General features: G+C 40.6%; 1 protein-coding gene across 1 annotated transcript; it reads right to left on the bottom strand.

The window, feature by feature from the left end:
• Window positions 1-609: 609 nt before the first annotated feature.
• On the bottom strand, window positions 610-25,624 carry BMP3 (bone morphogenetic protein 3). The gene is made up of 3 exons (XM_058547351.1): window positions 24,749-25,624; window positions 7,601-8,511; window positions 610-1,148 (listed from the first exon to the last, which is right to left on the bottom strand). Exons 1-3 carry the CDS (start codon window positions 25,071-25,073, stop codon window positions 957-959), a joined length of 1,428 nt encoding a protein of 475 aa, XP_058403334.1. The 5' UTR covers window positions 25,074-25,624; the 3' UTR covers window positions 610-956.
• Window positions 25,625-25,852: the final 228 nt, after the last annotated feature.

The raw sequence follows: 25,852 nt of genomic DNA, 5'->3' as shown, positions 1-25,852 counted from the left end.
GAAGTAAAGGCATATGAAGAGAACTAAGAATTTAATTTTAAAAATTAATTGAATTTTTGAATTCAATATGAAAGAACAAATAAAAGCACTTGTGAAAAAGAAGTATAGAAGAGGAATTACATCTGGGTTTTCAAAAATTGGGTTGCTAGTTCCCTTTTCTAGGAGGCAATGAAATGAAAACAACTGTATTTCCAATTAAATGGCTGGGCCAAGTGGTAACTCTCCACATATGCTCTTGGATCACTCCATTCTTTTTGGTAAAGTTCTCATAATTGAATGGCGCTTGCCAGAACATGAAACGAAAAAAACAAAGAATCCTGTGTAGACTGAATTATAAAACCATGCTAAGCAAACCTTCCTACAGAGGGCACAGGCACCTGGCAATGTACTCACATACATACACACTAACACTCAACACGCACTCTCCACTCAACCGTTCACACAATGACTTGTGGAGAAAAACACAGGTAAACAAGAGTCTCAAAAATGTTTACGATAAACATCAAAGTTGACTGGATTATTTAGCACTTGCTGAGTTGCTCAGGAATCTAAGGCAATAAGCCTACTTTAAAATACGAAATTATTATTATTATATTATCTATGAGTAGAGATATATGATAAGCTATTGATGTTATTCCAATCTATTTTCAAAGCCCATTACAAAAATAAATCAATGTGTTCTCTAACAGTTCTAAAAACAGTTTGAGTGATCATTTTTCTTGTGTGATTAAAAAAAAGAAATAGATGTCTGCATTTCCTAAAATCTTGCTTTTTCTTACATTCAGAAACAAATACAGTTCAGGTCTCCTTGGTGGAAATCATCAGTCTATTTGCTCATTCTCTTTTGACTATAAAAAAATCTTTTGGAATGAAATGCATTGGCAGTGCAAAATAAAAAGAGTCCATAAAAATAAAGGAATGATTGAATTAAGCCTTTAAATGAGTTCTTTGCCAGGTTATCTGCAAGCACAAGACTCTACTGTCATATTAGGATATACTTTAAGTACCACATTCTTATTTTCATCAAAGAATAAGATACTGAGGGAGGACATCTTTTCTGGCACACAGCAAGGCTCAGGAATTCCAGGAACGACCCCCACAGCTCTCACTATACTCTGGATGGTAGCATGATTTGATGGCTTCAAAGACTAGAAAAGAAATGGGAGAACACATAAGTCAGGTGGAACTACTTTTCCACTCTTCATTCCTCATCATTAAAATGCATACACAATGAATTCATGTCAACAACTTAACAAACCCTGGGCATCGTTACACATTCAGCCCAACCTCCTATACCACCATCACCAAAATGGTTATCATTTATTAAGTGCCCGCTCTGTGCCAGGCATGTTATAGGTAGTATCTCTAATCCTGACAACAAAACCATGGTTTCTTACATTTTACAGGGAAAGAAATAGACTCAAAAAGCTTAAATAACATGTCTAAAGGCATGTAGGCATATAGAGTGAGGGTTTGAACCTAGTTATCTAAGCAAGAATCATTTAATTAAAAAGAGCTTTAGTCACCAAACAGGAGATGAATACATCCTAGAATGTTTCCAATAACAGGATTGCAACAAAAATGATTTGTTCTTGATCTTATGCTAATCATGAAGAACCCTAACAAGCACCCTATTTAACATAGATATGTCATTGTCACTGCTATAGTGATATTTATACTTTATTTTTAAAGTAAAACCAAGCATGTCAAGGAGCATTGACTTATTTAATAGTTGCCACCAAGATGAACTGATGGTAATTAATATGTAATTATTCAACTCTCAGGAGTACAAACTGGGGTTAAGAAGGCCACACCACTGGCCACTGGGGGTCACTGTTGCTCCATGGGTTCAGACTTCAATGCAGTAGAGTTAAAACTGTTCCAAGAGTGGGCCATATCTTCTGGGAATAATCTGGGGGGCCTAAGGTTATCCCATGGATGTCAGAAGGTTGACCAAAGAAGCCTGCGTAAACTCTGTTCCTAAGAAATTGCCAAATGAGACCATTAACATCCATGTGAGGCAGGTGGTTTTATTTAGAAAGCCCCACACAGCTCTGCTCAGCATTGAGCAACACCCACTTTTCCAAGCCCAGAATGTAAGTATTGCCAGAGTGGTAAGAGTTTCTTCATGCGAGAAGCCACACTTTTCAACATTAGTTCGCTCCAGTGTCTCTTTTAGGCAGGTGAAACCAGTTTTGTTTTAAACACATTTAGAGACAGAAATTTGGTAACTCGCCAGAGATTGCATGTCAATTCAGGAGTAAGATTTAGGCCAAAACTCTGGCTTTTTAATTTCAGGATTTTGAGCCATGTTTCAGAGGCATTTCTGCACCAGTTAATTTCATACTACTAAAACTCCCAATACGGGAAACTGGAACAAGTCAAAAGGTTAAGGGTACACACAAGTCAAGGGAGACGCAAATAATACAGAAAGCTCGCATACTGTAAAAAAATAGGATTCTTTTTGGCAGAGAAAAGGCAAATCTGATTTATCTCATGCCATCTTTCAATTTTAATGAAAAAAATTATCCATACATTAGACTTCAACTTTACTGTGAATAGGCATAAATTATTAAAAAGGTAGTCTTAATGAAGGGCAACTGTTTTTACTCTTTCTTCCTAGAAACTTTAAGTATATGTTAAAAAGAATAGTTAACTTCCCATTAATTAGGTTTGCAAAGCAAGATATTCTCCCCTTAAAGGAAGGAAGTCTATGTTGTTCTATTTTGCATATCATGTGCCCTGCAGCATTAATAAAATCTGTGTAACTGACCTAAACTGCAATCAGTATTGTACAACTGAGGTCAATATTGATATTTCATCAGTATTGGAAATTTCTAAAGAAAACTTTTGCAGCCATCCACTTTTCCCTATTGATTTAAAGTTATTCTTAAGATTCAATCATCCAAACAGATTATGATGATGCCCCAAAGGATTTTTTTATCATAGATTTTTTGACATTATTCTGTTATTGTTAATGTTTTAATAACTCCTATAATAAAGTTTCATGTGAAGTAGATCTATTTAAGTAGATGAGGCCTCAATCGATAAATACTGCTTGTGCATTGCTATTCCTTCGTGCCTAGAAGAGTGCATGCTCTAGGCTCTGAGTAAATACTTGCTAAATGGGTGAAATATTTATAAGAAATAGCATACCCTCCATTTTACCTATTTCTGTGGAAACAATTCCCAACAACAAAAAGAAAAAGTTCTGTGCAAATGAGCTGGTGTAGATATGGAAAATATTCATGGGTGTTTCCTAGGAAAATTCCTGTTCTTTTTTTTTAGGCTCTAACTCACAAACGATAAATTCAGAAACTATGAGCAGTCTCTGGTGGGCTCACTGGAATTCAGGCATAAGCCCTTGATTCCAGGTTGGTGTGTCTTATCAGGAACCTTTCACTTTTCTAGGGAGTTTCCCTCTTTTTTTCTAACTATGGAATCCTCTGATCAAGCAACCAGTACTGGGAATAATTATGTCATACACAAAAGATCCATGAAGTAATTTGCTTGTTTGAAGCATAGTGCCAGTCTATAATTTTTTTTGTTTGTTTCTGAGTTCAGATCATATTTCTCATGACTCTTTATGTAGCTTAAGAAATCTATGAATCACCAAAGCAAACCTGTGTTATTTCCCTCCCCAGTCTCTCCTTTCAATGAAGATAATACATGATTTCAACATCAGTTTAGGTAATTTTTTGCTTAGGTAACTCAGTACATCAAGATTTAGGGTTTTTAGAGTTCATCTTCATGACCAGAGATTAGAATTGGAAAATGCAGGAAATTAATTGAGGGTGTATCGTTTTGAACTCATTAAAAGTGAATTTCTTCTTTATACAGGATGCTTGGTTCAAAGTGTTTAGATTCTTTGCTGCCTAATTCTGTGTCTTTGCTATTCCTAGCTTTTGCACCATTCCATGCAAAAATAACTTCGTTCCTTTAATCCTTGTTGGTTCTCTGGGATCTCTGTCAGCAACAATGGCTCCATCATTTTCATTTGAAATCTCTGGTTTCCATCTCTGCTGAGGTGGTGAGGGGAGGCAAAGGCATACGACTTGGCCTTGGCTCTCTGGGTATTTTTCATCTCGTGGCAGAATTCCAGGGGTCTCTCCCTGGCAGAGCAGATTGGCTGTAGAGACTAGGAATCAGAAAAATCCAAGCTGCCGTGTCTGTGAATGAAATCTGCAGTGGTCAGGCCCGCACCTGCCAAGCTGCGTACGATCGCCTCGAGTTGAATTTGATGACAAATGCATTAGCAGGGGAGAGTATGTCATCAGCTAAGAGCCTTCATTCCTGACTCGGGCCATGGAGTTTTGTTCCACACTCTTCCAGTCCAGCCCACATGGGTGTGATAGCCCAGAAACTATCTAATTGGAATCAGTGAAAGGGCAAAGCCTGGAATTTGGGAAAGGCAGAACACAGCTGTTCTGAATTACAGAACAGGTTGTCGATTTTTGCAGACACTAGGCCCGCCATATAGAGCAGGCTTCTCTCAGGAGGCCAAAAGGAAGGAGGGCCAGCAGAGGAGTCTGGCCTGGGAGAACTTTCCTCTGGGGCAAAATGTATATCTAAAGTCTGCAAGTTCTTTGGCACCTCAGTTATTCCACATGTGTTTGTATGGATCTGGTCAGAGACCTTATTTTCCTTTGTTGCTCAGACTATATTTTTATTTAAATAGTTCACTCTGGTTACGATATGGGACACTGCAGATAATGGTGATGCTGATTAATTACCCCTAATGAAGCAGCTTCACGTTGCTTTGTTTCCCATCCTTTTGGTTACTGCAGCACTTGCAAGACGCAAAGCCTGGAAGACTTAGAGGGAAGCACTAGAAAGCTTTCAAAGTTAAACAGATCCACACGAGGTGATGGGAGATGAGAACTCCATGTAGCAGCCAACTTCCACTCAACTTGGCAAAAGAAAATCTCAAGCTCAGAGAGAAAACTCCACATTTATCCCTGTTATGTCTCCCCGGTGCTCTGATGCCATGCCAAGTTTTGACAAATACTATGATGAGTTCAGTTGCAGCAACTGATGCTCTCCTGATTCTATTACTCTCCAAAGAAATGTTACTGGAAGAGCTTACGGGCTGTTGAACCCGCAGGAAGAATCCTATTTTAGGCTTTGTGATGTTTCAAAAGGGACAAGAAACATTTACAAAATTTTTTCTTGTCTTACATCTTTTATTCTCTTGATCCCCTTCCCTTTGCGGTCTTTCTTCAGCCCCCTCCATTTAATTTTCTGTTCTCCTCATCTCAACAATGGCCATTAATAGTAACGTCAATAGCAAATATTTACTGAGTGCCTACTATGTGCAAGATGCTCTACTATCTCATTTGCCCACTGTTTTTATTATGTAGATACTATTACTGTTTTATTTACCATTGTAGCCATTTCAAAGATGAGAAAACTAACAACATATAGAGAGTTTTGAGTAACTTCCCCAAAAAACTATAGCTGGTGAGAGGTGGGACCAAGTTTCAAGCCAAAAGGATCTGACTCTCGATTTTGCTACTCAGAGTGTGATGTGTGGGCCAGAGCATCAGCAACACCTAGGAGCCTGTTAGATACGCAAATTCTTGGGCTCTATCCCCAGAACCACTGGAGCAGAGCCTATACATTAACAAGCTCCACAGGCGATTTGCAGACACATTAACGTTAAGAAGCCCAGCTATGACCAAGCATGTACATTTAATCATGCTTTTGCACTAACACACTTCTCTCCTTAAATTTATTTCTGCTATTCTTAACTTATCCCTCATACGTTTTACAATTGTTATTCTTTAGATCACTGAGAACCATGATGAAGCAACAGCAAGGTTTTTGAGCAGTAAAAGCGAGCAGAGCCAACAGGAGATGAGAGGCGCCTGTTGTGGTAACTGTGGAGGGTGGAGACTGGGCCAGGGCTCCAGAGTGAGGGGTTGAAAAGCTGCTTGACTGATATCTCCCCATTATCATGGCTCCCTGGGTCTTGACATCTGGAGTTAGGAGGGAAGAGAAAAACTCCTTCCCCAGGCTGCTCAGTAGAAATTACAGTTTACGAGAGGGAGAGAGGTCATTGGGAAGACTCAGAGATCCACTTAAAATCAGTCATCCTGGGTTTAGAGACAGATTTTGAATCCATTTTTGCCTCACAATGCCACAAAGCAAGCCACACTGTAAAATAAAGAGTCATCACTGCCTGTTACACTTGGCATCTTTGTGGTGTGTTTTTAAATGCTATCTCAGTTTTAACAAGTTCCATTTGATCAGTGAAATGTCCTTTATGAATATTTAGACAAGACAAGGCTGTGTATATCATTATAAATGTATATAATCCCATTTTTGTGTTTGGGTTTACAAAACATGGAAGCTGAAAAAATCCTTGGGAAAGACAAGGTCTTGGAAAATGTAGACAGCTTGTCCTTCTGAAACATTCTAACAAGAAAATGGGGTTCCAGTCAAGTTCCTGGCCCTGAGGCTGACCTGGCCTTGTTCAGTCGGACCTTTGCTTTATGCGTGTGTTACATTTAGCATCTCAATGATCAGATGACTGGAACATGAACATGCTACATTAAAGATCTATGAGCAGAAGCTGGTCATTCTTTGAGGCAAAGGATTTTTTCCTCCATTATTATACAACAGCAAAAGTTGATTCACTTCAAGTTTTGCAACCCCACCCCCAAAATCCAAAAAAATCCCAAAAAACCCAGCTCTATTCTTCCTCTGAATTCTATTCCTAGAGCCACTTTTTGTTGTATAACAGAGATTCAAACTGTTATAAGCTAAGAAAGGAAGTGCAGCAATAAGCTTAACTGAAGGCAGCGGGCACCACCATATTCTACTAAGTCTAAATTTACAGAGAATAGTCACTTGGACTTGCTGAGCAAGATAGAGGTGGGGTTGGGGAGCCTTCTGAGAATATATTTGTCAGGATACTGAGTACTGATATGATAAAGTACAGTCCCTAAAGATTTTGGAAGAGACACAGGCAAGCTCTGACTGGGTGAAATGAGTCTTGGAAGAAGATTACAGAGTCATCGTATCCTATTTTGCCTTCCTTTTTGATGCTTATCAGGGAAGCAAATGAAATAAGTATCTGATGGATTTCATGAGGCGAGTTTACCTGGCCCAACCCCAGTCCTGACCCCTGTGGTGACAATTCATCTCACAGGGGACTATTTATCAAAAAATGTTCTGTATCAGGGCATCAATCCGATTAGTCCTTCTCTTTGCTCCCATGACATCCACTCATTTCCTGAATATCCCACTCCAAAATCAGCCTTCTACCAATTGGGGTTTGCTTATTGTGGACAGGTGTAGATTCACACATAGCTGAACAGACTATGCAGCTGAATATGCACCATGTTTGGAAGCAATGCAAAAAACATATTTTACACCTACATTTTTTCTCATATCCTTCTTCATACCAATACTGACTTCATATTACTCTAACAACCATTAAAGAAAAACCAAGCATAACCATATTACCTATTACACTTTAGCATGCAATAAATAAGGGTCCAGACGGATTTTGTGAATGAAAACACATACTCAACTTAGTCAGTGTGCCTTTCTACTCTATGGAAATAGGAAGTACAGGACAAAGAACAATGGCTACCTTTGGCATGGGGAACTGGCATGCTCCAGAGCAATAATAGGCATCAAAGGACTTAGGGGAGATAATCCATTCACTCCAGCCAATATCCGCAAAGTCCACTTTAAGGTATCGCCTGGCACAATTCCGAGGTTCAATCCATTGCTTTCTTCTTGCCTTCTTCAGGGTCTGTTCATCAAACTGGAGCGTCTGGCTCTTCTGGTGAGGTCCCTTTCTCTGTTTCTTTTTGTTCTTACTTTTCTCAGGCGGCTGAGTCTGAAGAGTCTTGTAAGGCTTTCTCTCTTCCCACACCCCATCCTCCTTATACTGATATTCTGCCCCAGGAAGCTCATTGTTCTGCAGAGGCAGCAGGACTCCAGTAGAGCGCTTCTTCCTCCGTTCAATAGAAAGGGCAGCCCTGATGTGGCTATCCAGTTTGGGCACAGCTCTAGTGGGGAAATTCCGGTGTCCTTGTAAGCTTGATACCACATTCTCTGGTTCAGAAATGGCATCATCATTGGCATACACCAAGATATAAGGCTCAGGAAATGGTAACATCTTCTTTGGCAGCTGGTGTCCTTTGGAGGTAATGTTAAATCCTATGAGGAACTCCTCATTTTCCTTTGCCTTCCTCAAGAGTTGAGTGATGTCTTTAGACAGCCAGGACACAAAGTCTCGATGAGGTTTGGCTACATCCACTGAAAGATGACCCAGGAGTTGACTTTGGTTTCTGTTGGATTTGAGGATCCATGCAGAGAGATCAATCTGAATGTTTTTCCTCTGAGCATGATGTGAGCATCCTCGGGACACTGGACAACTCAGGCTGATGTTTATTAGCTCTCCAATATAGAAATACAGTGTGGCAGATAAAATGTTTTCAGACTTGGTTAGAGAAGTCAGGTTAAAAATATGCAGTCCCTTGCTTTCAAGGATTCCTAGGAAGGAAAAAAAAGAGAGTAAACAGGAGTAAATAGGACCCCTACCTCACACCATATATGAAAATCAACTCAAAGTAAATTAATGACCTAAGTATAAGAGCTAAAACCATAAAATTCTTAGAAGAAAACATAGGGGTAAAATATTCATGGTCTTAGATTTGGCAATGGATTCTTAGATCTAACACCTGAAGTGTGAGCAGCAAAAGAAAAAATTCGATAAATTGATAAAATATATTTGTAAAATAAACTGAACTTCATCAAAATTAAAAACTTTTGTCCATCAAAAGACATTATCAAGAAAGTCTGTTCAACCTACAGAATGGAGAAAATATTTTCAAATTATATATCTGATAAAATCTAGTTTACAGAATATATAAATAACTCTTGTAATTCAACAACAAAAAGACAAACAAATGAATAAAAAGTGGGCAAAACAATGGAATAAACATCTCTCCAAGGAAGACATACAAAAGGCCAATAAACACTTGAAAAGATGCTCAACATCATTAGTCATTAGAGAAATGCAAATCAAAACCTCAGTGAGGTACCATTTGACACACACTAGGCTGGCTATAATAATAAAAAACAAAATAACAAGTGTTAGTGAGGATGTGGAGAAATTGGAACTCTTTTACATTGCTGGTTGGATGTAAAATGATTCAGTTGCTGTGGAAAATAATTTGGCAGTTCCTCAAAAGGTAAGGGGCTGGTCCCATGGCATAGCAGTTAAGTGTGCGTGCTCCGCTGCTGGCGGCCCAGGTTTGGATCCCAGGTGCGCACCGACACACTGTTTGTCAGGCCATGCTGTGGCGGCATCGCACATAAAGTGGAGGAAGATTGGCACTGATGTTAGCTCAGGGTCAGTCTTCCTCAGCAAAAGGAGGAGGGTTGGCATGGATGTTAGCTCAGGGCTGATCTTCCTCACAAAAATAAATAAATAATAAAATAAAGTATTTCAAAAAAAAAAATTAAACACAGAAATATGGTGTCACCCCACAATTACACTCCTAGGTGTATAGCTAAAAGAAGTGAAAACAGGTACTCAAACAAGTACATGTACATGCGTGTTTATAATAGCACTATTCATAATAGCCAAAGGTGGAAACAGCTCAAATATTCATCAGTGGATGAATGGATAAACAAATTGTGGTATATCCATACAATGGAATATTATTCAGCCATAAAATAGAAATGAAGGACTGATACGTGCTACAACGTGGATGAACCTTGAAAACATTATGCTAAATGAAATAAGCCAGAAAAAAGGTCACATATTGTACAATTCCACTGATATGAATTATCCCAAACAGGTAAATTCATAGAGACAGAATGCAGATTGGTGTTTGCCAGGGGCTGGAGGCAGGGAGAAATGGGGAAAAACTGCTTAACAGATAGGGGGTTTTACTTTGGAATGATGAAAATATTTCAGAACTAGATAGACTTGGTGGTTGCACAACACTGTGAAGGTACCAAATGCCACTGGATTGTTCACTTAAAGACAGTTTTATTTATTTATTTATTTATTTATTTATTTATTTTTGTGAGGAAGATCGGCCCTGAGCTAACATCTGCCAATCCTCCTCTTTTTGCTGAGGAAGACTCGCCCTGGGCTAACATCCAGGCCCATCTTCCTCCACTTTATATGGGACTCCGCCACAGCATGGCTTGACAAGCCGTGCGTCGGTGCACGCCCAGGATCCGAATCGGCAAACCCCAGGCCGCTGCAGCGGAGCGCACGCGCTTAACTGCTTGCGCCACCAGGCCGGCCCCAAAGATTATTTTTATGTTATGTGATTTTCACCTCAATTAAACAAAAAAAGGTAAGAGGAGTAATTTTAAGAGCTGGAAAAAGATTAAAGCAAGGATCAAGGATTTTTACTAATTTGCCCTTTCCTTTACTGAAGCACTGTGAACGTGTGAAAGTTGTAACACAACAGTAAACTTAGTGGTGTGAGAGCTGAGAGCTCTAGCTGTAAATTATGAGACTATCAAGAACTATTCCTCTACATTTGGCACAGTATTGTAATAACTTCTTATCTGAGGCAGTGTATAGCCTTACTGGTTACGAGCAGCGGTGGAATTAGACTCACCCTGATTCAAGTCCTGGCTCAGCCACTTTGGACAAGCTAGTGTTCTCATTCATAAAATGGAGATAATACCTACCTCTCCTGTCAGCAGAATTAAATGAGATGTGTGTAAAGCACTTCATAAAGGGTCCAATAAGTGTTTCTTAAATATAATTTATTATTGTTGTCAGTGCTAGTATTAACTGTATTCCAGGGAATTATATCTTTTTCTACCTGCCTCACAAAGTTTAGGGTCCAGGATGTGGGTGGGTAAGCAAGACTATACATCTCAGTATTCAGATAACGTATCTGAAAAAGTGAGCCACACATTCAAAAGTGTCATAAGGAATTAATGCTGTTGCGAAGCTTGTCTGAAGTTTATGACATTCCATGAATTTAAGAGTTGAATTTCTTCTACATAGCTCAAAGAAATTATTCAAACTGGTCATCTGTATTTCCAATTCTTCAAATCCAGAAATGAGAGAGAGTAACAGAACAGGAGATTGACTAGTTAGGGCAGAAGTTTGTTCCTTCTCTTGAGATCATCTAACGAGTTGGTGGTAAGGCTGAGGTTAGGCTCGAGAATCCTCAGTCCTGGGACGAGTCACCAGAGCTGAGCCCTCCTCCATGCACTTGTTCCATATACATATTTGTTTCAGAAACGTACATGCAATTGTGAAATTATGTTCTTGATCAAAAACATATTTCAGTAAAAACAAAACATTTTTATAAAGACGTGGAAACTTAAAATGAGTTCATTGAGTCCCCAAGCACAAGGGAAGTGCAATGGGAAACATATTTTACTTGTTTTTAACACTGTGTGAAGGAAAAGGAGGGAACTGCCATTTGTGCACATTTGTAAAATCCACGACACCAGGATAATATTTTACAGACCTTATAACAAAACCATGGCATCAGGGTTGTTAAGAAACTTTAGCCTTAATTTATACCAGTCATCATAGCATATACTTTTACCCAAACTTTGTGTAGCAGATGGAGGTTTAAAATGGAAGGAAGAGAAGTCACTCTGTTCCAAGTATGTGGCAATCGAATGGTTGCCAAACAAACATCCTGCAGGGAAGAAATGAACTCTGAGGGATATGGGTAGTAGTGTCTTAACGGGTAAATCAATTGTGCTCCTTTCCCCCACATTTTGCTTCAAAATGTTTCCCGCTTTCAAACGTGTTTCCAGGCACCTTGTGACCTGCTATTAACCAGCCTCCACCCCTGTGTCTGATCTTCTGTATCTTCTCATAAATGTCTCAGAATCTGCCATACTGCCTCTTCTGATGGCTTTCATTTTACTTCAGGGCATTATTTTGAAGTCAAAGCCCTATGGTCTAGTCCTGGCTCCACCACACCCAATAGCTGTCCTCAGGCAAATAAACCTAAACTCTTTAAATCTCAAGTGGGCTGTAAAATAAGCCCACTAGTGTTAACTGCAGAGTTGTTGTGAGAATTACTTGAAAGAATGCATGTAAAGCATATAGAAAAACTCAATGAACATTAGCTAACTAGAACCGCACTGTCCAATATGATAGTGATTAGCCATTTAAGTTCGAATTGAGATGCGCTATAAGTGTAAAATACACACTGGATTTCGAAGATTCAGTATAAAAATGAATGTAAAATATTACATTGATATATTCTATATTGATTATGTTGAAACAAAAATATTTGGATATATTGGGTTAAACATTGTGATATCAGGATTTATGATAAGAAATATATATTTGGTCTTCATCCAGTTTCTGGCACAGAACCACTAAAACCGTTGGAATTTCCTAAGTGATGAGAGCCATAAAGGTGTCTTTTCTTACGTAAATGAGGTAACATTTAGAGGTCAGGTAAGGATGGGGGCTGGTTGCCAGGGAGGAAGCAACGCTGTGATTAGCCACCCCCTGACTTCCTGGGAGGACAGCAGGGCTGGAGGTTGAAGCCATCCCCAATGGCCAATGATTTAATCAATCGTGCCTATATAATGAAGTCTCCATAAAAACCCAAAAGAATGGGGTTTGGAGAGCTTCCAGGTTGGTGAGCACGTAGAAATTTGGGGAGAGTTGAGCACCTGGAGGGAGCATGGAAGCTCTACGCCCTTTCTCCATACCTTGCCCTATGCATCTCTTCCATCTGGCTGTTCTGAGTTACATCCTTTTATAATAAACTGGTAATCTAGTGGGTAAACGGGTTTCCTGAGTTCTGTGAGCTGCTCTAGCAAATCAATCAAACGAACCCAAGGAAGGGGTTGTAGGAACCTCCAATCTGTAGCTAATTGGTCAGAAGCACAGGAAACAATCTGGGCTGGTGATTTGTGTCTGAAGTGGAGGGCAGTCTTGTGGGACTGAGGACTTCACCTGTGGAATCTGATTCTATCTCCAAGTAGATAGTATCAGAATTGAATTGAATTTTCGGACACATTGCTAGTGTCCCAGAATTGCCTGTTGCCGTGGGGAACCCTTTCCCATCTCTCCCACATCAGAACTGGGTGCAAAACATTTTAAATATAATACATTATTAAAATTAATTTCACCTATTGCTTTTCATATTTTTAAATGTGGCCACTAAAATTTTAAAATTACATATGTGGGTCACATTTGTGGCTCAAATTAAATTTTTATTAGACAGTGGTGGTTTAGAATAACCACCAGTTTTGTAGTCATATAGTCTGAAAGGAAAGGAAAAAAAGGGATTTTTTCCCAAATGCAGTGAAGAATTAGGATTTTGTTAAATCCTAATTTAACATGAACATGCAAACCAAGAAGTAAATTGGGCAAAAGATTCCTTTCTTGGAATGCAACATACTTTCCTCAACAAGGACATAGTAGATAAAGATAATTTTGGTGATTACTTTTTAATTTTCTCTCTAGCTGTAGCTAATTGGTTCAATCTGCAATCAAAAGTCTAAGACCAATAAACTGCTCTAAAACAGAGTTAAATGGGTAGTTGGCAACAGTGCTTTATGGCACAGCAATCATATACATAGGTTCAATTGTGTTATTTGTGTATTGCACATATACATCCACTACAATCAACAAAAACAGGAACCAAAGCAAAACAACTGTTTTACTTTAACAAATATGAATTGAATATCTACTAGGTCCTGGACCCTAGGCTGGGTCACAGGGCTGCACATATAGCTGCTGCTGTCCACACTGTGGCAGGAGGCAAAGATTCATATGTAGGTAACTAGGCCATGATGATGCTACTTGCTGTCAAAGGTGTGAACTATGATTTTGGAGCACAGAAGAGGAAGCGATTAACTCTGTCCATGTAAGGGGAAGAGGGACACACAGGGAACAGATAAACTTTGAACTGGACTTCTAAGAATGAAGGGAAAAGGGAGTATTGGCAAGGAGATGGAAGGAGAACATTCTAGCAGTATGCAATGCTGGATATCTGGAAGATTTTGCATAAGCAATATTTCCAATATTTTAAATAGAAACTTATAAAAATATCCCAAATTAACCTAGTTATTTGAAGTCCTTACAGACACCTAAGCTGCCTAGATTCAGAAAACGAATGGCCAATTCACATTGAGCTCCTAATTGAAGGTGTTGTATTATCTAGCACTTGATGCCTTTGCCATTTCTGCCCAGGCTAGGAGACACATGATCTCTGCCTGTTCTAGATTCCCTCCTGCCCCCCTTTTTTAAACAATAAGCTAGAAGTCTCCACCATTCCACAAAACATTCCTTGCCTTCTCTAACCTATACTTTATTTTTGCCTTCTCTGACCTTAAAGCATTTAATTTCTGTGCAAGTCAATGCTCTTGTCCCCAAAACAACCCAGCAAATACTTAGTATTTACAACAGACAAAAACAGTAATAAGAGAGTTGCATGGAGTTGAGCAGATGAGTTTAGAGGAATAAATAAGAATGAGATAGATACCTCCCTGCAAACTGAAATACGTGATAATAGTATCTATTCAATTACTCTTATGCTTTTTTATTTTTTAGATTTTATATTAATTTAATGTTTCAAATGAGTATCTTTCCATACTTAAGAACAGGAGTTTTGCAATAGGCTTCTCTTTCTCACCCACAAGGAGCACGGATTTATCTATGGACACAGATATCTATGCTCAAATAGCAGTGAATGCAAAAATGCCTTAGTGTTCACTTTGTCTATTCTTCTGAGATATTCCAATACTTACCTATTTGGAATTATTGAATCAGAAACCTGAGGGCTACTTTCTGATTAATAAGAACAAACTGATATAATAATAATATAAAAAACAATGGTGGGTTTTATCAGGTTACAAACAATACTCATGCATTTTTAGGCTGTTTGTCATCTTTAGGTACCAGGAAACAATAACCGTATGCCACACCAAACCAACTATATCTAGAGTTGCATGCTTAATTCTGAGTGCTCTCCTTTTAACTAGTTTATTGATACCAAAGGGAGCAACCAGGAAAGTAACCAAGAAGTTGAAGGGTCTGGAGACTCTCTCTTACAAGTTTGAGTTGAATAAATAGAGAATACATGGCTTGGAGGAAGGAAAAAAAAAAAAAAGGTTTAGCAACGCCATGAGAATCGTTTGCAAATAGTTGAGGGGCTGCAGAGAGATCAAGGTTTTCTTTCCAGTGTCAAAGATGAGAATGAGGTCTAAAGGTGATAGTTGAATGGAGGCAGAATCCAGGCCAATATAAGTAATGACTTTCTAAGTGTCTAGCCTGACTGTGAGACTCTTTGCAGGCCTGGGCAAACAGAAGGTGGACGGTCATAATTCAAGACTATTACAGGAGGATCTCTTTATGGTAGGGAGGGTGTGAAAGGTGAACTAGATAACCTCTCAGATCCAACCTCTCAGATCCCTTGCAAGGAACTTCAACAGGCTTTATTTCCAGCTTTTCCCAAGGAAATGTTTTTGATGCCAAAATATAACTGCCAACCGGTGGTGCTGTTTTCTTACTGTCTGCTGGCACTAGCACAAACTTGTATTTTCCTTGTTGAGAATAACGCAGTCTAGTTAGGATTTGCCAATGGCAGTATAATCTTATTTTGAATGCTCCAGAGTCATAACATCTGTGAATTGCAAAGGGGTTTAGAAGCCAGGTGAGTTTCTGAACAAGCCCTACGCCCCTTTGCACTCCTGTCAGGACTTTGCACCTGCTGCAGCTTCTCCCTGGAGTGCCTTCCTCCACCCTTGTTCTCCTTGATAATCCAGATTTGTGTTCAAGGCAGCAGCACCACCTCTCGAGGCAAGCTCATCATGACAACCTGGTCCTTCGGCTTGGACCCCGCCTCTGTGACCATTTTCATCACAGTGTTGCTCCTTCCTAAAACCATAAACTCCTTAAAGACAAGGCGCTGTAGTAATTATGTCAGACTCTTTAGCCCCTAGCATAGGGCATAATTCTGAAGCAGTGCTCAGTAAATGCTTATTTTACGGAAAAACAGATTAATCCAACCTACTCATTGTAGAAATGCAAAAATAAAGGACCATAGAAGTTAGCCTGCCAGTTAGCAATTGATTTTGGACAGGTACCCAGGTCTTTTATGACCTATATGGATTTTTTTAGGAGTTTGATTATTAAATAAATGCAGAAGATTTATTTCTGTTTTCATCTGAAAACAAAGCACCTGCACTGAATGAAATCAAGACTCAGCGAGGAAACTCCGACTTAGGATCAGCCGTACTACTGCAACAGTTCAGCTCCTCTCCAGGAGCAGCTGAGGCAGTACCCAGGGAGTGGTAAGTGGAAGTTCACCTTCGTGCTGGCCCACACAGAACGTTTTCAAAGGGAATTAGAACATACAATGGAAAGCTTTCTATGTAAAGTCTGATTTTTAAACAAATAGACTAAATGAAATCTTGATGATTAGTTAAATCCCCAGGAAGCAGGGAAAACATTTTAGTCATACAGAAAATATGTAACTAAGAACAACTTTTTTCTCCCCACTTCTTTCTCCAAACGAAGTACAGCTGCTAGAAATGCCGGGGGTGCCTAGCACAGGGCCATATATACCTGTAGTCACTGGCTGAACACTGGCCGCAGACGACTCAATCAAGACTGTGGTTTCTCTATGCCACCTTCAGCTTTCAGGCAAACGCAAGATGCGAGTTTCTAAATAGAGCACAAAGTCATGGAATTTTGTTTTTCTTGCAGAGTCCCAGTCAAATAACTGAGTTTTAGGGGATCTCAAAACAACTGTTCTCTATGTCCAAAGTAAAACATGGCCAAAGATGACATAATGTATGTTTTTCTAGAATAGCGAAGTGTTCATTAATCAGTTTATCTACTCTCAGCCTCCACCCAAGGGCATTCCTAGACTGTGAGCTCGAGGAGGGCAGACCCATGTCCTATAAATCTTTGAACTCCTGGTACTTTGCACAGTCTGGAGCATTTAGATCCTGAAAAATATTTGTTAAATTTGTTGAATGAACAACTGCGTAAACTTCCCAGATTTAAAAGTGTTTCCTACTTAACACCAAAGTGAAGAAACTTTCAAGTAGTTTGAAGTTCCCAAAGTCAGCAAAAGCCCTTCTTGGGAATAAGTACTGTATGGAGTTTCCTTTCGGTTCATCAGAAAAGAAGCATTATTAGAACAGTTGCGTATAAGGCAGAATAGTATTGTCATTCAACATATACATGGTAAAATGCCTCATGGGAAATTCTTCCATGGCAAGTGTGTTTTTAAAGGATCCTCTGCCTGGCTGATAGCTTTTCTACTGTCTCTTCTTATCGAGTCCCCTGAACGTCTAATTCAACTCAACTGAAATAGTTACTGACTGCCTGCTATGTGGCAAACTATGCCAGGTCCTCAGAATACAGAATGAAAGGAGATCTGCTCTTTGCCCTCCAGAGACTTGCTTTATAGGCTCCGGCTCCCATCATCCTCCTTCTAGCAAATGTATTAGGCCCCAAACTCTCTGCAGCTGTGAAAGAAGGGTAAGAAGTCTTTATTAACTTACTTTGAGATCCTCTCCAGGGCAAAAACTGTCATAAAGACAGTAATATACCGGGGCCGGCCCCGTGGCTTAGCGGTTAAGTGCGCGTGCTCCAATACTGGCGGCCCGGGTTTGGATCCCGGGCGCGCATGACACACCGCTTCTCCGGCCATGCTGAGGCCATGTCCCACATACAGCAACTAGAAGGATGTGCAACTATGACATACAACTATCCACTGGGGCTTTGGGGAAAAAAAAGGAGGATTGGCAATAGATGTTAGCTCAGAGCCGGTCTTCCTCAGCAAAAAGAGGAGGATTAGCACGGATGTTAGCTCAGGGCTGATCTTCCTCACACACACACACACACACACAAAAGACAGTAATATACCTTTCAAAGTGAAAGAAGCTTACCATTATATAAATTAATAAACCATTTGTCCACGGAAAGGCCTATTGAAAGGGCCAGATGAGACCAGGACCAGCACGTTAATCAATACTAGATTTCAGATGCTGGTTATAAGATACTCAGAACTCTAGGGACATGAGCTTAGAGCAGTGTGTCTCAAACATGCATCAGAATCACCTTTATGGCTGTTAAAACAGAGATTTCTGTGTCCCACCCCCAGAGTTTGATTCAGGTGGTCTTGGGTGGGCAGGAGAATTTCTACCAAGTTCCCAGGTGATGCTGATACTGCGAATCCAGGGACCATACTTTGAGAACAACTTCAAGAAATCACTATAAAAAGGTGCAACTTCCATTCAGCTACCAAGGTCAGGACAGAAATAGTAACTTGTTGAATGTAGGTTTGGCATATCATAGATTGTGTTATATGAGGAATACCACCTCCTTATATTTACATTGCCATCCAGATATATCCTTTGTGCTATAAATCACTGCACATTATCCAACAATTTAGGTATGTTTAAGGTTTTGTGGGAAGCTAGAGAGATACAATCTCTCAAAATATTAAGAATATTAAGCCTCATTTACATAGGCTTCCAAACTTCTAATGCATTTTCACATTCATTTTCTCAATTGAGTTTCACTATCTTTCTTTGAGACTCGCACAGTAGGTATGACTTAACTCATTTGATAGATGAAGAAACTAGGCCTAGCAATGCTAGATGACCTTATTAATCAGCAGTTCAGCCAAGATTAGCATTTAGATCTCTTAACACTTAGCCTCGGGTAATACAAAAGTAGAAACTCCAGGAATCGCTTCTCCACTTGAAAACCATTTATCTTAACCCAAGCCTAAGTGCAGCAATTACACTCAATTCAAAGTCTTTACATTAATTCCATGCAACTAAATGAAAATATTCTTTGAAGGAAAAGCAAATAAGATCGTGTTGGGTCTCCATTGTTTTTACTGTAAAATCAGAGGACTGGACAAAGAAACTTGCATTTTTAAAACTATTGGATGCAATTATTTTATAAAAGTTATGTTTAACAGAACCTTACTCAGTAAAGTAAGAAGAACTTACTGAAGCTAATGGTAGGATCAGTTTGTCGGAACACTTCTGTTCATAGTGCCCCCAGATAAAACCAAGGCACTGCATTTGTTGTGGTTCTGTCGCCAAGAAAAGATGGATCTTAAAGGAAGGTAGATCATTGAAAGCGTTGATAAACACACCATGGTCAATTGGGCTCTATGACCTACGTGTAGATGTTTTAGATAAATAAAGAGACATCTATGCCTTTAAAAATATCCCTGAGAATATGTGTTACCAAAGAATTGCTTTAGGTACCAATACGCTAGGACACAAGCATTACTAACTTGTGAGTAGACTAGCAATTTTATGGATTTCTAGTTATATTCCATATATGAGGGCTCTTTTGTTACATTGTCATTTACTACTGTCCAAAGTAGATATTATCCTGTTATACTTGTGTCACTTGATTAACACTATGTCAATGTTTCCACTACAAAATTCTATTTTCATAGGTTCATAACATAATCATAAAAATTCACTTTTAATTGAAACTTGGCATAGGAAAGTTCAAGCTCAGACTATTTGTGACGCCAAATTTATTTCCACTATTACTACCAAAATAAAGTTATTAAGATATTGATTACTAGGATATACAAATTGAATAGATGGGAAAACCATCACAATTTGGGGAGAAAAGTTCTGATGTTGCAGCACAAAAATCCTGAATAGTCAATAGAAAGTATATGCAAAGTTGCTCAATAATTTTCACTAGGCTTTTTGAAAGGTATGATTTTTATTGTATCTATTATTAATATCCAATATATTATTATATCTAATAAATACAACAAACAATGGGGATTATGTAAGAGATTTGATAGGTGTCTTGAGTAAATGTGTCTTTTATCAAGGTATTAATGGTGATAAAACATTAACAAAGTGATATGTATGAGCTGTAGTGAATTTTTCCACAAATAAAACAGCTTTTATTTTAAAAGAATAATACTAGTTGTCAAATAATAAATATTAATCCCATAGATGAAATCAGTGAAGGAGAATTCATAATGAAGCAGGGAAAACAAAATTTAATGACAGAGAAGTTTAAAACATGAAAGCAGGAAGATGGTACAAGGTCAAATGGACCCAAGGCCAAAAACAACAATGTCAGGCAACATCCTGAGATGGGTCCTAACTGAGAAAGGAGAAATGGGACCGTTTTCAGTTGTGATACTCACTCGAATTTTTCACATCTTCTCTTTTGAGTTATTAGGAAGGCTCTGAACCAGTGTTTCCCCAACTAGGTATCTTAGAACCACAATTCTCTGAAATGTTCTCTTGGCAAGAAAGTGATGAAATCTCACTCTTAAGGGGACTCACTAGCACTTAAAGGCCCTGAAAGGTCCCACAGCAAAGAAAACATAATTTTTTTGTGTGTGTGTGAGGAAGATCAGCCCTGAGCTAACATCCATGCCAATCCTCCTCCCTTTTTGCTGAGGAAGACTGGCCCTGAGCTAACATCTGTGCCCATCTTCCTCCACTTTATGTGGGACGCCACCACAGCATGGCCTGACAAGCGGTGCGTTGGTGCGTGCTTGGGATCCCAACCGGGCCGCCAGCAGCAGAGCATGCGCACTTAACCGCTACGCCACAGGGCCGGCCCCGAAAACATCATTTTTTCAAACTTATTTGACCAAGGAACCCAATTTTATGTAACACCTGTTAACATCTTCCAAAGACCCCTTTTTACAAAATTTTCTCCTAGAAAATTAGATCAGATTATTACAAATAATAGGATTTGAGATGAGCTCAGTATGTGTGAAAAATTGTTTGGCAATGCCCATTTCTTCTTCCATATAAGGAAGGGGTTGGAATTCCTTTCTTTAAAGCGCCTTTCAAATACAAAATTGTATAATTCCAAAATGCTTAAGAGCGGATTTGACATTCATCTTATTTAATTTTTAGAAAAATCTGAACCAGGTCGATCAAGTACTTATAAACTTCCACTGCTTAGATAAAATGTATATAACCTCTTAATATATTCTGAATTATGTATATATTTTTAGTGTACAAATATTCCCTGAGTGAATTATCTGCTTACGAGATTTTTTTCATTGACCCTCATGGTCTCTTGGTCTCTGAGTGTATCTAACTATACCAAGAAGCTAAATTGAAATTATTTTTATGTAATTCATTCTCTTTCTCCTTTCCATTAGCATGGATAATCAAGAATTCCTGGCATTATGGATTTTTAAATGTCAGAGATTGTAAAGCTGTCTTGCCTATTACAGTAAAAACTTCATTAAGGGCTATCATGTATTGAAAGTCGCGTGTAATTCAAAGCAGCTGCACATCCAGCTCCCCCCTCCAGATGTACTATTGTCCTTTGAATAAAAACATCAGATAATCTAAGTACTCTTACATTTCAAGCCTAGTCTCTAGGTGTCAGGAATTTCAAGGTAACTATGTTTTAATAAAGTTATTATAACCCCTTGCAGTCAAACCCATCAAAAATGATGCTTTCCCACTGGCCCATGTACTTTACAGGAATGGCTCTTCTTGGAATGATCCTTCAGCCCTTAATTATATCTTTCCCAAAGCCTTACATTTTAGCCTTGCACTTCAGAAGCATGTCAGATGATAATTCTTTATTTTTGAAGATTTTTGTTCATAGTAGGAAAGACTCTCCCTTTTTTCACTGAAGGAAAATATTCACTTTTGGGTCCAGATTACCTCAATTTTCTTTTCTTTTATCTATGAAGTCTGTGTGATTTTTTTAAAAAGGTGACACATATCCACTGAAATGCAATCTTTTTGTAGTTATATGTCATAGTTAAAATAATGATAGTTTTCTAATAAGAACATGTGTGCTTTAATGGCTTTTCCTAAAGAGATTAAATTTATGATTAAGAAAAATAAGGTTAAGTGACCATAAGAATGATGAGAAACTGATGAACACAAAGTATGTGTCTTAAAGGATTAGGCCAGGAAGAAAACCTCATGTAAAATATTCTTCTTTTATTACATAGTAGCCAAGGACAACTTAAACTAAGATTAAAATAAAAGCTGATTTTATATTCCTCTTGTCTTCCTTCAAGATGGTGTGTTTTTATAAAGCTGAACTTCTCTGTCATCAATAATTTTATAAATTACCTTTTACAAAGGGAAAGATAAAACCTATCTTTATGTAAACCCTTACACATCACAAAAAGACTTATGAGCGTTCCAAACTTATGGTTTTGGCACATCCACTGCACAGTGTTGAGGGAGGAGAAAAGGGGTTAGCAGAAAGTGTACTTAGGATGAATGCCACCCACCATCAAGTAATGGTTTAAGTAGAAAGTAATCAGAGGGAGACCACAGCAGCTAACTTTCAACCAAAGATATTCTAGGTTTAGAACAATAAATAATTTTAATCAGGTATGTTCCAAGGAGCAAATAGGGCTCTGAGGCTATAACTCAGCCTCAATAAGCACTTGGAAAGGCCGCCGGATCAGCAGCCACTCCATATATACAGCACACCACCTGACCTTCCATTAAAATCTATAATATCGTCGGTAGGGAGAAGCCCATACGCTGTGAAACCTAAACACTATGGACCAGAAAACACATCTAATTTATTAATGCAGACAGTATCTTTCACCTATGTCAGAACACACGTCACAAGACAAAGGGTATGGATAAAGGACGGGGATACACATGAAAGACCTAGCACCTTCCTGGAGTCCTGCCTTATTAGAGCCAGAACTGCCTTATAATAAGGTCTCTTTAGTGTGTTAGTAACTAAACACTCTTGGAAGGGGTCCAACATGAACCACCTCTCCAGGAGTCTCCAGTGTAGTAACATGACACGTAAGCTTCCACAAAAACCAGTGTCTACGTGTGATGAATAAGTCATTAAGACAGTCTCTAGGATGCTAAAGGGATTACTTTTCTTATCAGAGCACACAGCCTCGTATATATGCTTCAAGCTGCAATTCATCATTTCAAGGGAACTTCTGGCCTCCGTATCAGAGTTTATCATTTGATGGTATAAGACTAGAGTGACGCTGATAAGAGACACTCTGAAATTATAATGCATGGAATCAGTTGAAGCCAAAAAGTACATGGAGACTGAGTTATTCAAATCCTTATCCATCTCCCAGTTATGGTTCACTTAGCCTAAAAGGAACATACAAAAACTGTACAATATGTGTGAATGAAACAAACGCACATTCCACCTCCAAACTTTGTGATTCATAGTAAAAATGAAACTTGTTGATATAAAAAATACTATTCGTCTCTTGGGTGCCTCAGCTACACCCTAGGAATATTACCAAGAAAATGAATATCAAGGTAGGAGTGATTTGAGCATCTTCATTCTTACCACCTGCCTTGCCGACCCAATTTCTTTCAATCCTTGTGGCTCCCACACAGCTCCTTCACTGAGCTCTGCCCTCAGAATCTCGCTGGAGTAAACAGGGCATTCACCGGTGTGGTCAGCTGTCAGGACAGCCACCTCAAGTGGCTGGCATAGTGGGGATAACCCAGAGCAGGTTTCTGTTTCCTTAGCAGAGGCCAGCTCTTTACAGATTATGCTCATGGTTTTAAGAAGAAAGTGAAATCTGGTTCAGCTCAGACTCTAGCTAAAGACTTCTGCATTAGAAAGCATAATTCACATTTATTGTAAACGTCATCATGCCTATGAGCTCTAGAGTGTATTTACAGTGTCAACCGAGGGCTTTTCTTGATGGATGCTTTAGTTTTCCTTTTTTCCAGGAGTCCTACATATCAAAGCTTTGGGAGATTTCTTTCTAGTGATTCTGACAGAATTGATAGAGCATGAGGCATGGCCTCCTTACTTGAAGGTTCTTGGCTATTTTTCTACGGTTAGCTGAAGACAGGCTTTGCAGTTACATTTCCCTTTATCATGAATGTAGCGAACCAAAAAGCCTGGTGCATCCTCAAAGCATATAAACCGAGTTAGTGTCCAGCAAACTTTCCCTCAAGCTGTTAACACAAGGGAGGCAGCCTGTTAGCATAAGTTATTTGCTTCACCACAGGGGCCAGGAGAAACCTTGTTAAGCCATGAATTTCAGTCCGCAGCGATCTGTGTGTTGAAAAATGGGATGAGCAGATTTTCATCGGCAGATTCCAAGAGGTGTTTACATCCATGGCTGCTCTCCCCATCCCCAACTCCTCCCAGGGTGGATGGTACAATCCTATTTGCCCAGATGGGTTTTAAATAATCGAACCACTCGAGCACCTGGTTTAGTTTGTGTGTTTGCCACCAAGGGACTATCAAATGGAAAGTGTCAAATATAGTAACAGAGGACATGAGTTAAGAGGGGGTGCAAGGTCTAGAGACGCGACTGTCTAAAAGGCAAGGGGAAGGTGTCTAGTACAAGGGTGACTTTTCTCTCTCCGGTGCCCTGGGGTTGGCATAAAATGACATCTGCCTCTAGGTAAACATGGCTAAAGCCCAGTCCAAGGGAACTTCCGCTGACTGACTTCAGAAACATCAGCATAAGGTACCCAGAGGTGCTCCAGACACCCAGCGCAGGAGGGCTCCGCTGGGGATGGGAGTAACCCCTTCCCTCTTTCCACGCAGTTCCTTCAGCTGACCCCCCTCCACTGCTCGGCGCCCTTCTCTCCACTTCTGCCTCTCAATTCGGACTCTAAAACTAGGCTTACTCCCCGGCGAAATGCGGGGTGTGACGGGACCAAGGCGTCCGAGGGCAGCTTCGGATGGTGAAGGAAGGTCTCTAGGTAGCTCTATAGAGCATAGGGCAGACAAGGCAGCTGTGGGGGGTCCCGGGAGAAACCTGGGGTGGGACCGTGGAAGGGGGGCCCCTCGGGAACTCACCTGCTGTTCCGGCTCGAAAGCTGCGAACCGTGTTGCCTTCGCGCAAGGGCTGGGGGCTCAGGGACTGTGAGCCCGGCTCGGAGATCCCTGGTGTCCGCGCCGCCTCGGCCCTGCCACCGCCGCTGTACCTGTCATAGAGTCGCAGCATGTGCTCCGACACCTTGTCGTGCGGCCGCAGCACCGGGCCGGAGCCACCACCTGCCGTGTGGTCGCCTGGCACAGCCTTGCGGAGCTCCGGGAAATACTGCTTCAGTCTCTCTCCCCGCGCCAGGCTCACGCAGAAGCAGCCCAGCCACAGATAGAGCAGCCTGTGCGCCCCAGCCATAGCGAGGTCCCGGCGCCGCGCCTCCGCTCTCTGCGTCGCGTGGGGTCACTCCGGAGGCGCGACGGGTCGGCGGCAGAGCCGAGGGTTGAACTCCAAACTGGGTGGGACGAGGACGCCCGGAGCCCCGGACACTGCCTGAGTAGGACAGCGCCAAGCCCCACTTTTTGAGCTGGCCGATCGCGGACCGGCAGGTGGGCTCTTCCCGGACAGCGGCGCGGACCTCACCAGCGCAGGGCGCTGCCGGCGCGGTCTCCACTCGGACGCTAAGAGCTCAAGTCTCGGCGTGTGTGGCCAGGGTGTTTTCAGGATCTGTCTCTACCCTCCCTACTCGCTTTATTTTCGGGAACACACGGCCGAAGCGGCAGCGCTGGTGACGGGGACTAGCGCTGCGTCGGGCGCAGTGCCCGAGCGGCGGTGCGCGCAGCGGTCGCGAGGCGCTCGCTCGCCTTTTCCAGGGATTGGAGCACCCGGGGTGCTGCCGGCCGGAGTTTTGAGTGTATGCGTGTGTGTGCGTCTGAGAGAGAGAGAGCAAGAGCGAGCGAGAGAGAGACTGACTGCGTTCTCTGGCTGATCTGTACAGTCCGCAGCCAATCTCGCCCTCTCCCTCGCCCCCGCAGGCAGCTCGGCCCCTGCTATAGCCTGGAGAGAAGGGAAGGGGGAAGTGACCGGCGAACCAGCAGAGGGAGGGAGAGAAGAGGAAGTAGGGCTGGGGGTGGTTGGGGAGAGGAGGGGGAAAGGAGAAGATCGAGGAAGAAAGAAAGGCTAGGAGGGGTAGGGTG

Source organism: Diceros bicornis, chromosome 8 (genome assembly GCF_020826845.1).
Source record: "Diceros bicornis minor isolate mBicDic1 chromosome 8, mDicBic1.mat.cur, whole genome shotgun sequence".
Lineage (NCBI taxonomy): Eukaryota > Metazoa > Chordata > Mammalia > Perissodactyla > Rhinocerotidae > Diceros > Diceros bicornis.
Note: the sequence above shows the minus strand (reverse complement) of the source record. Positions and strands in the feature narration are given on the sequence as shown.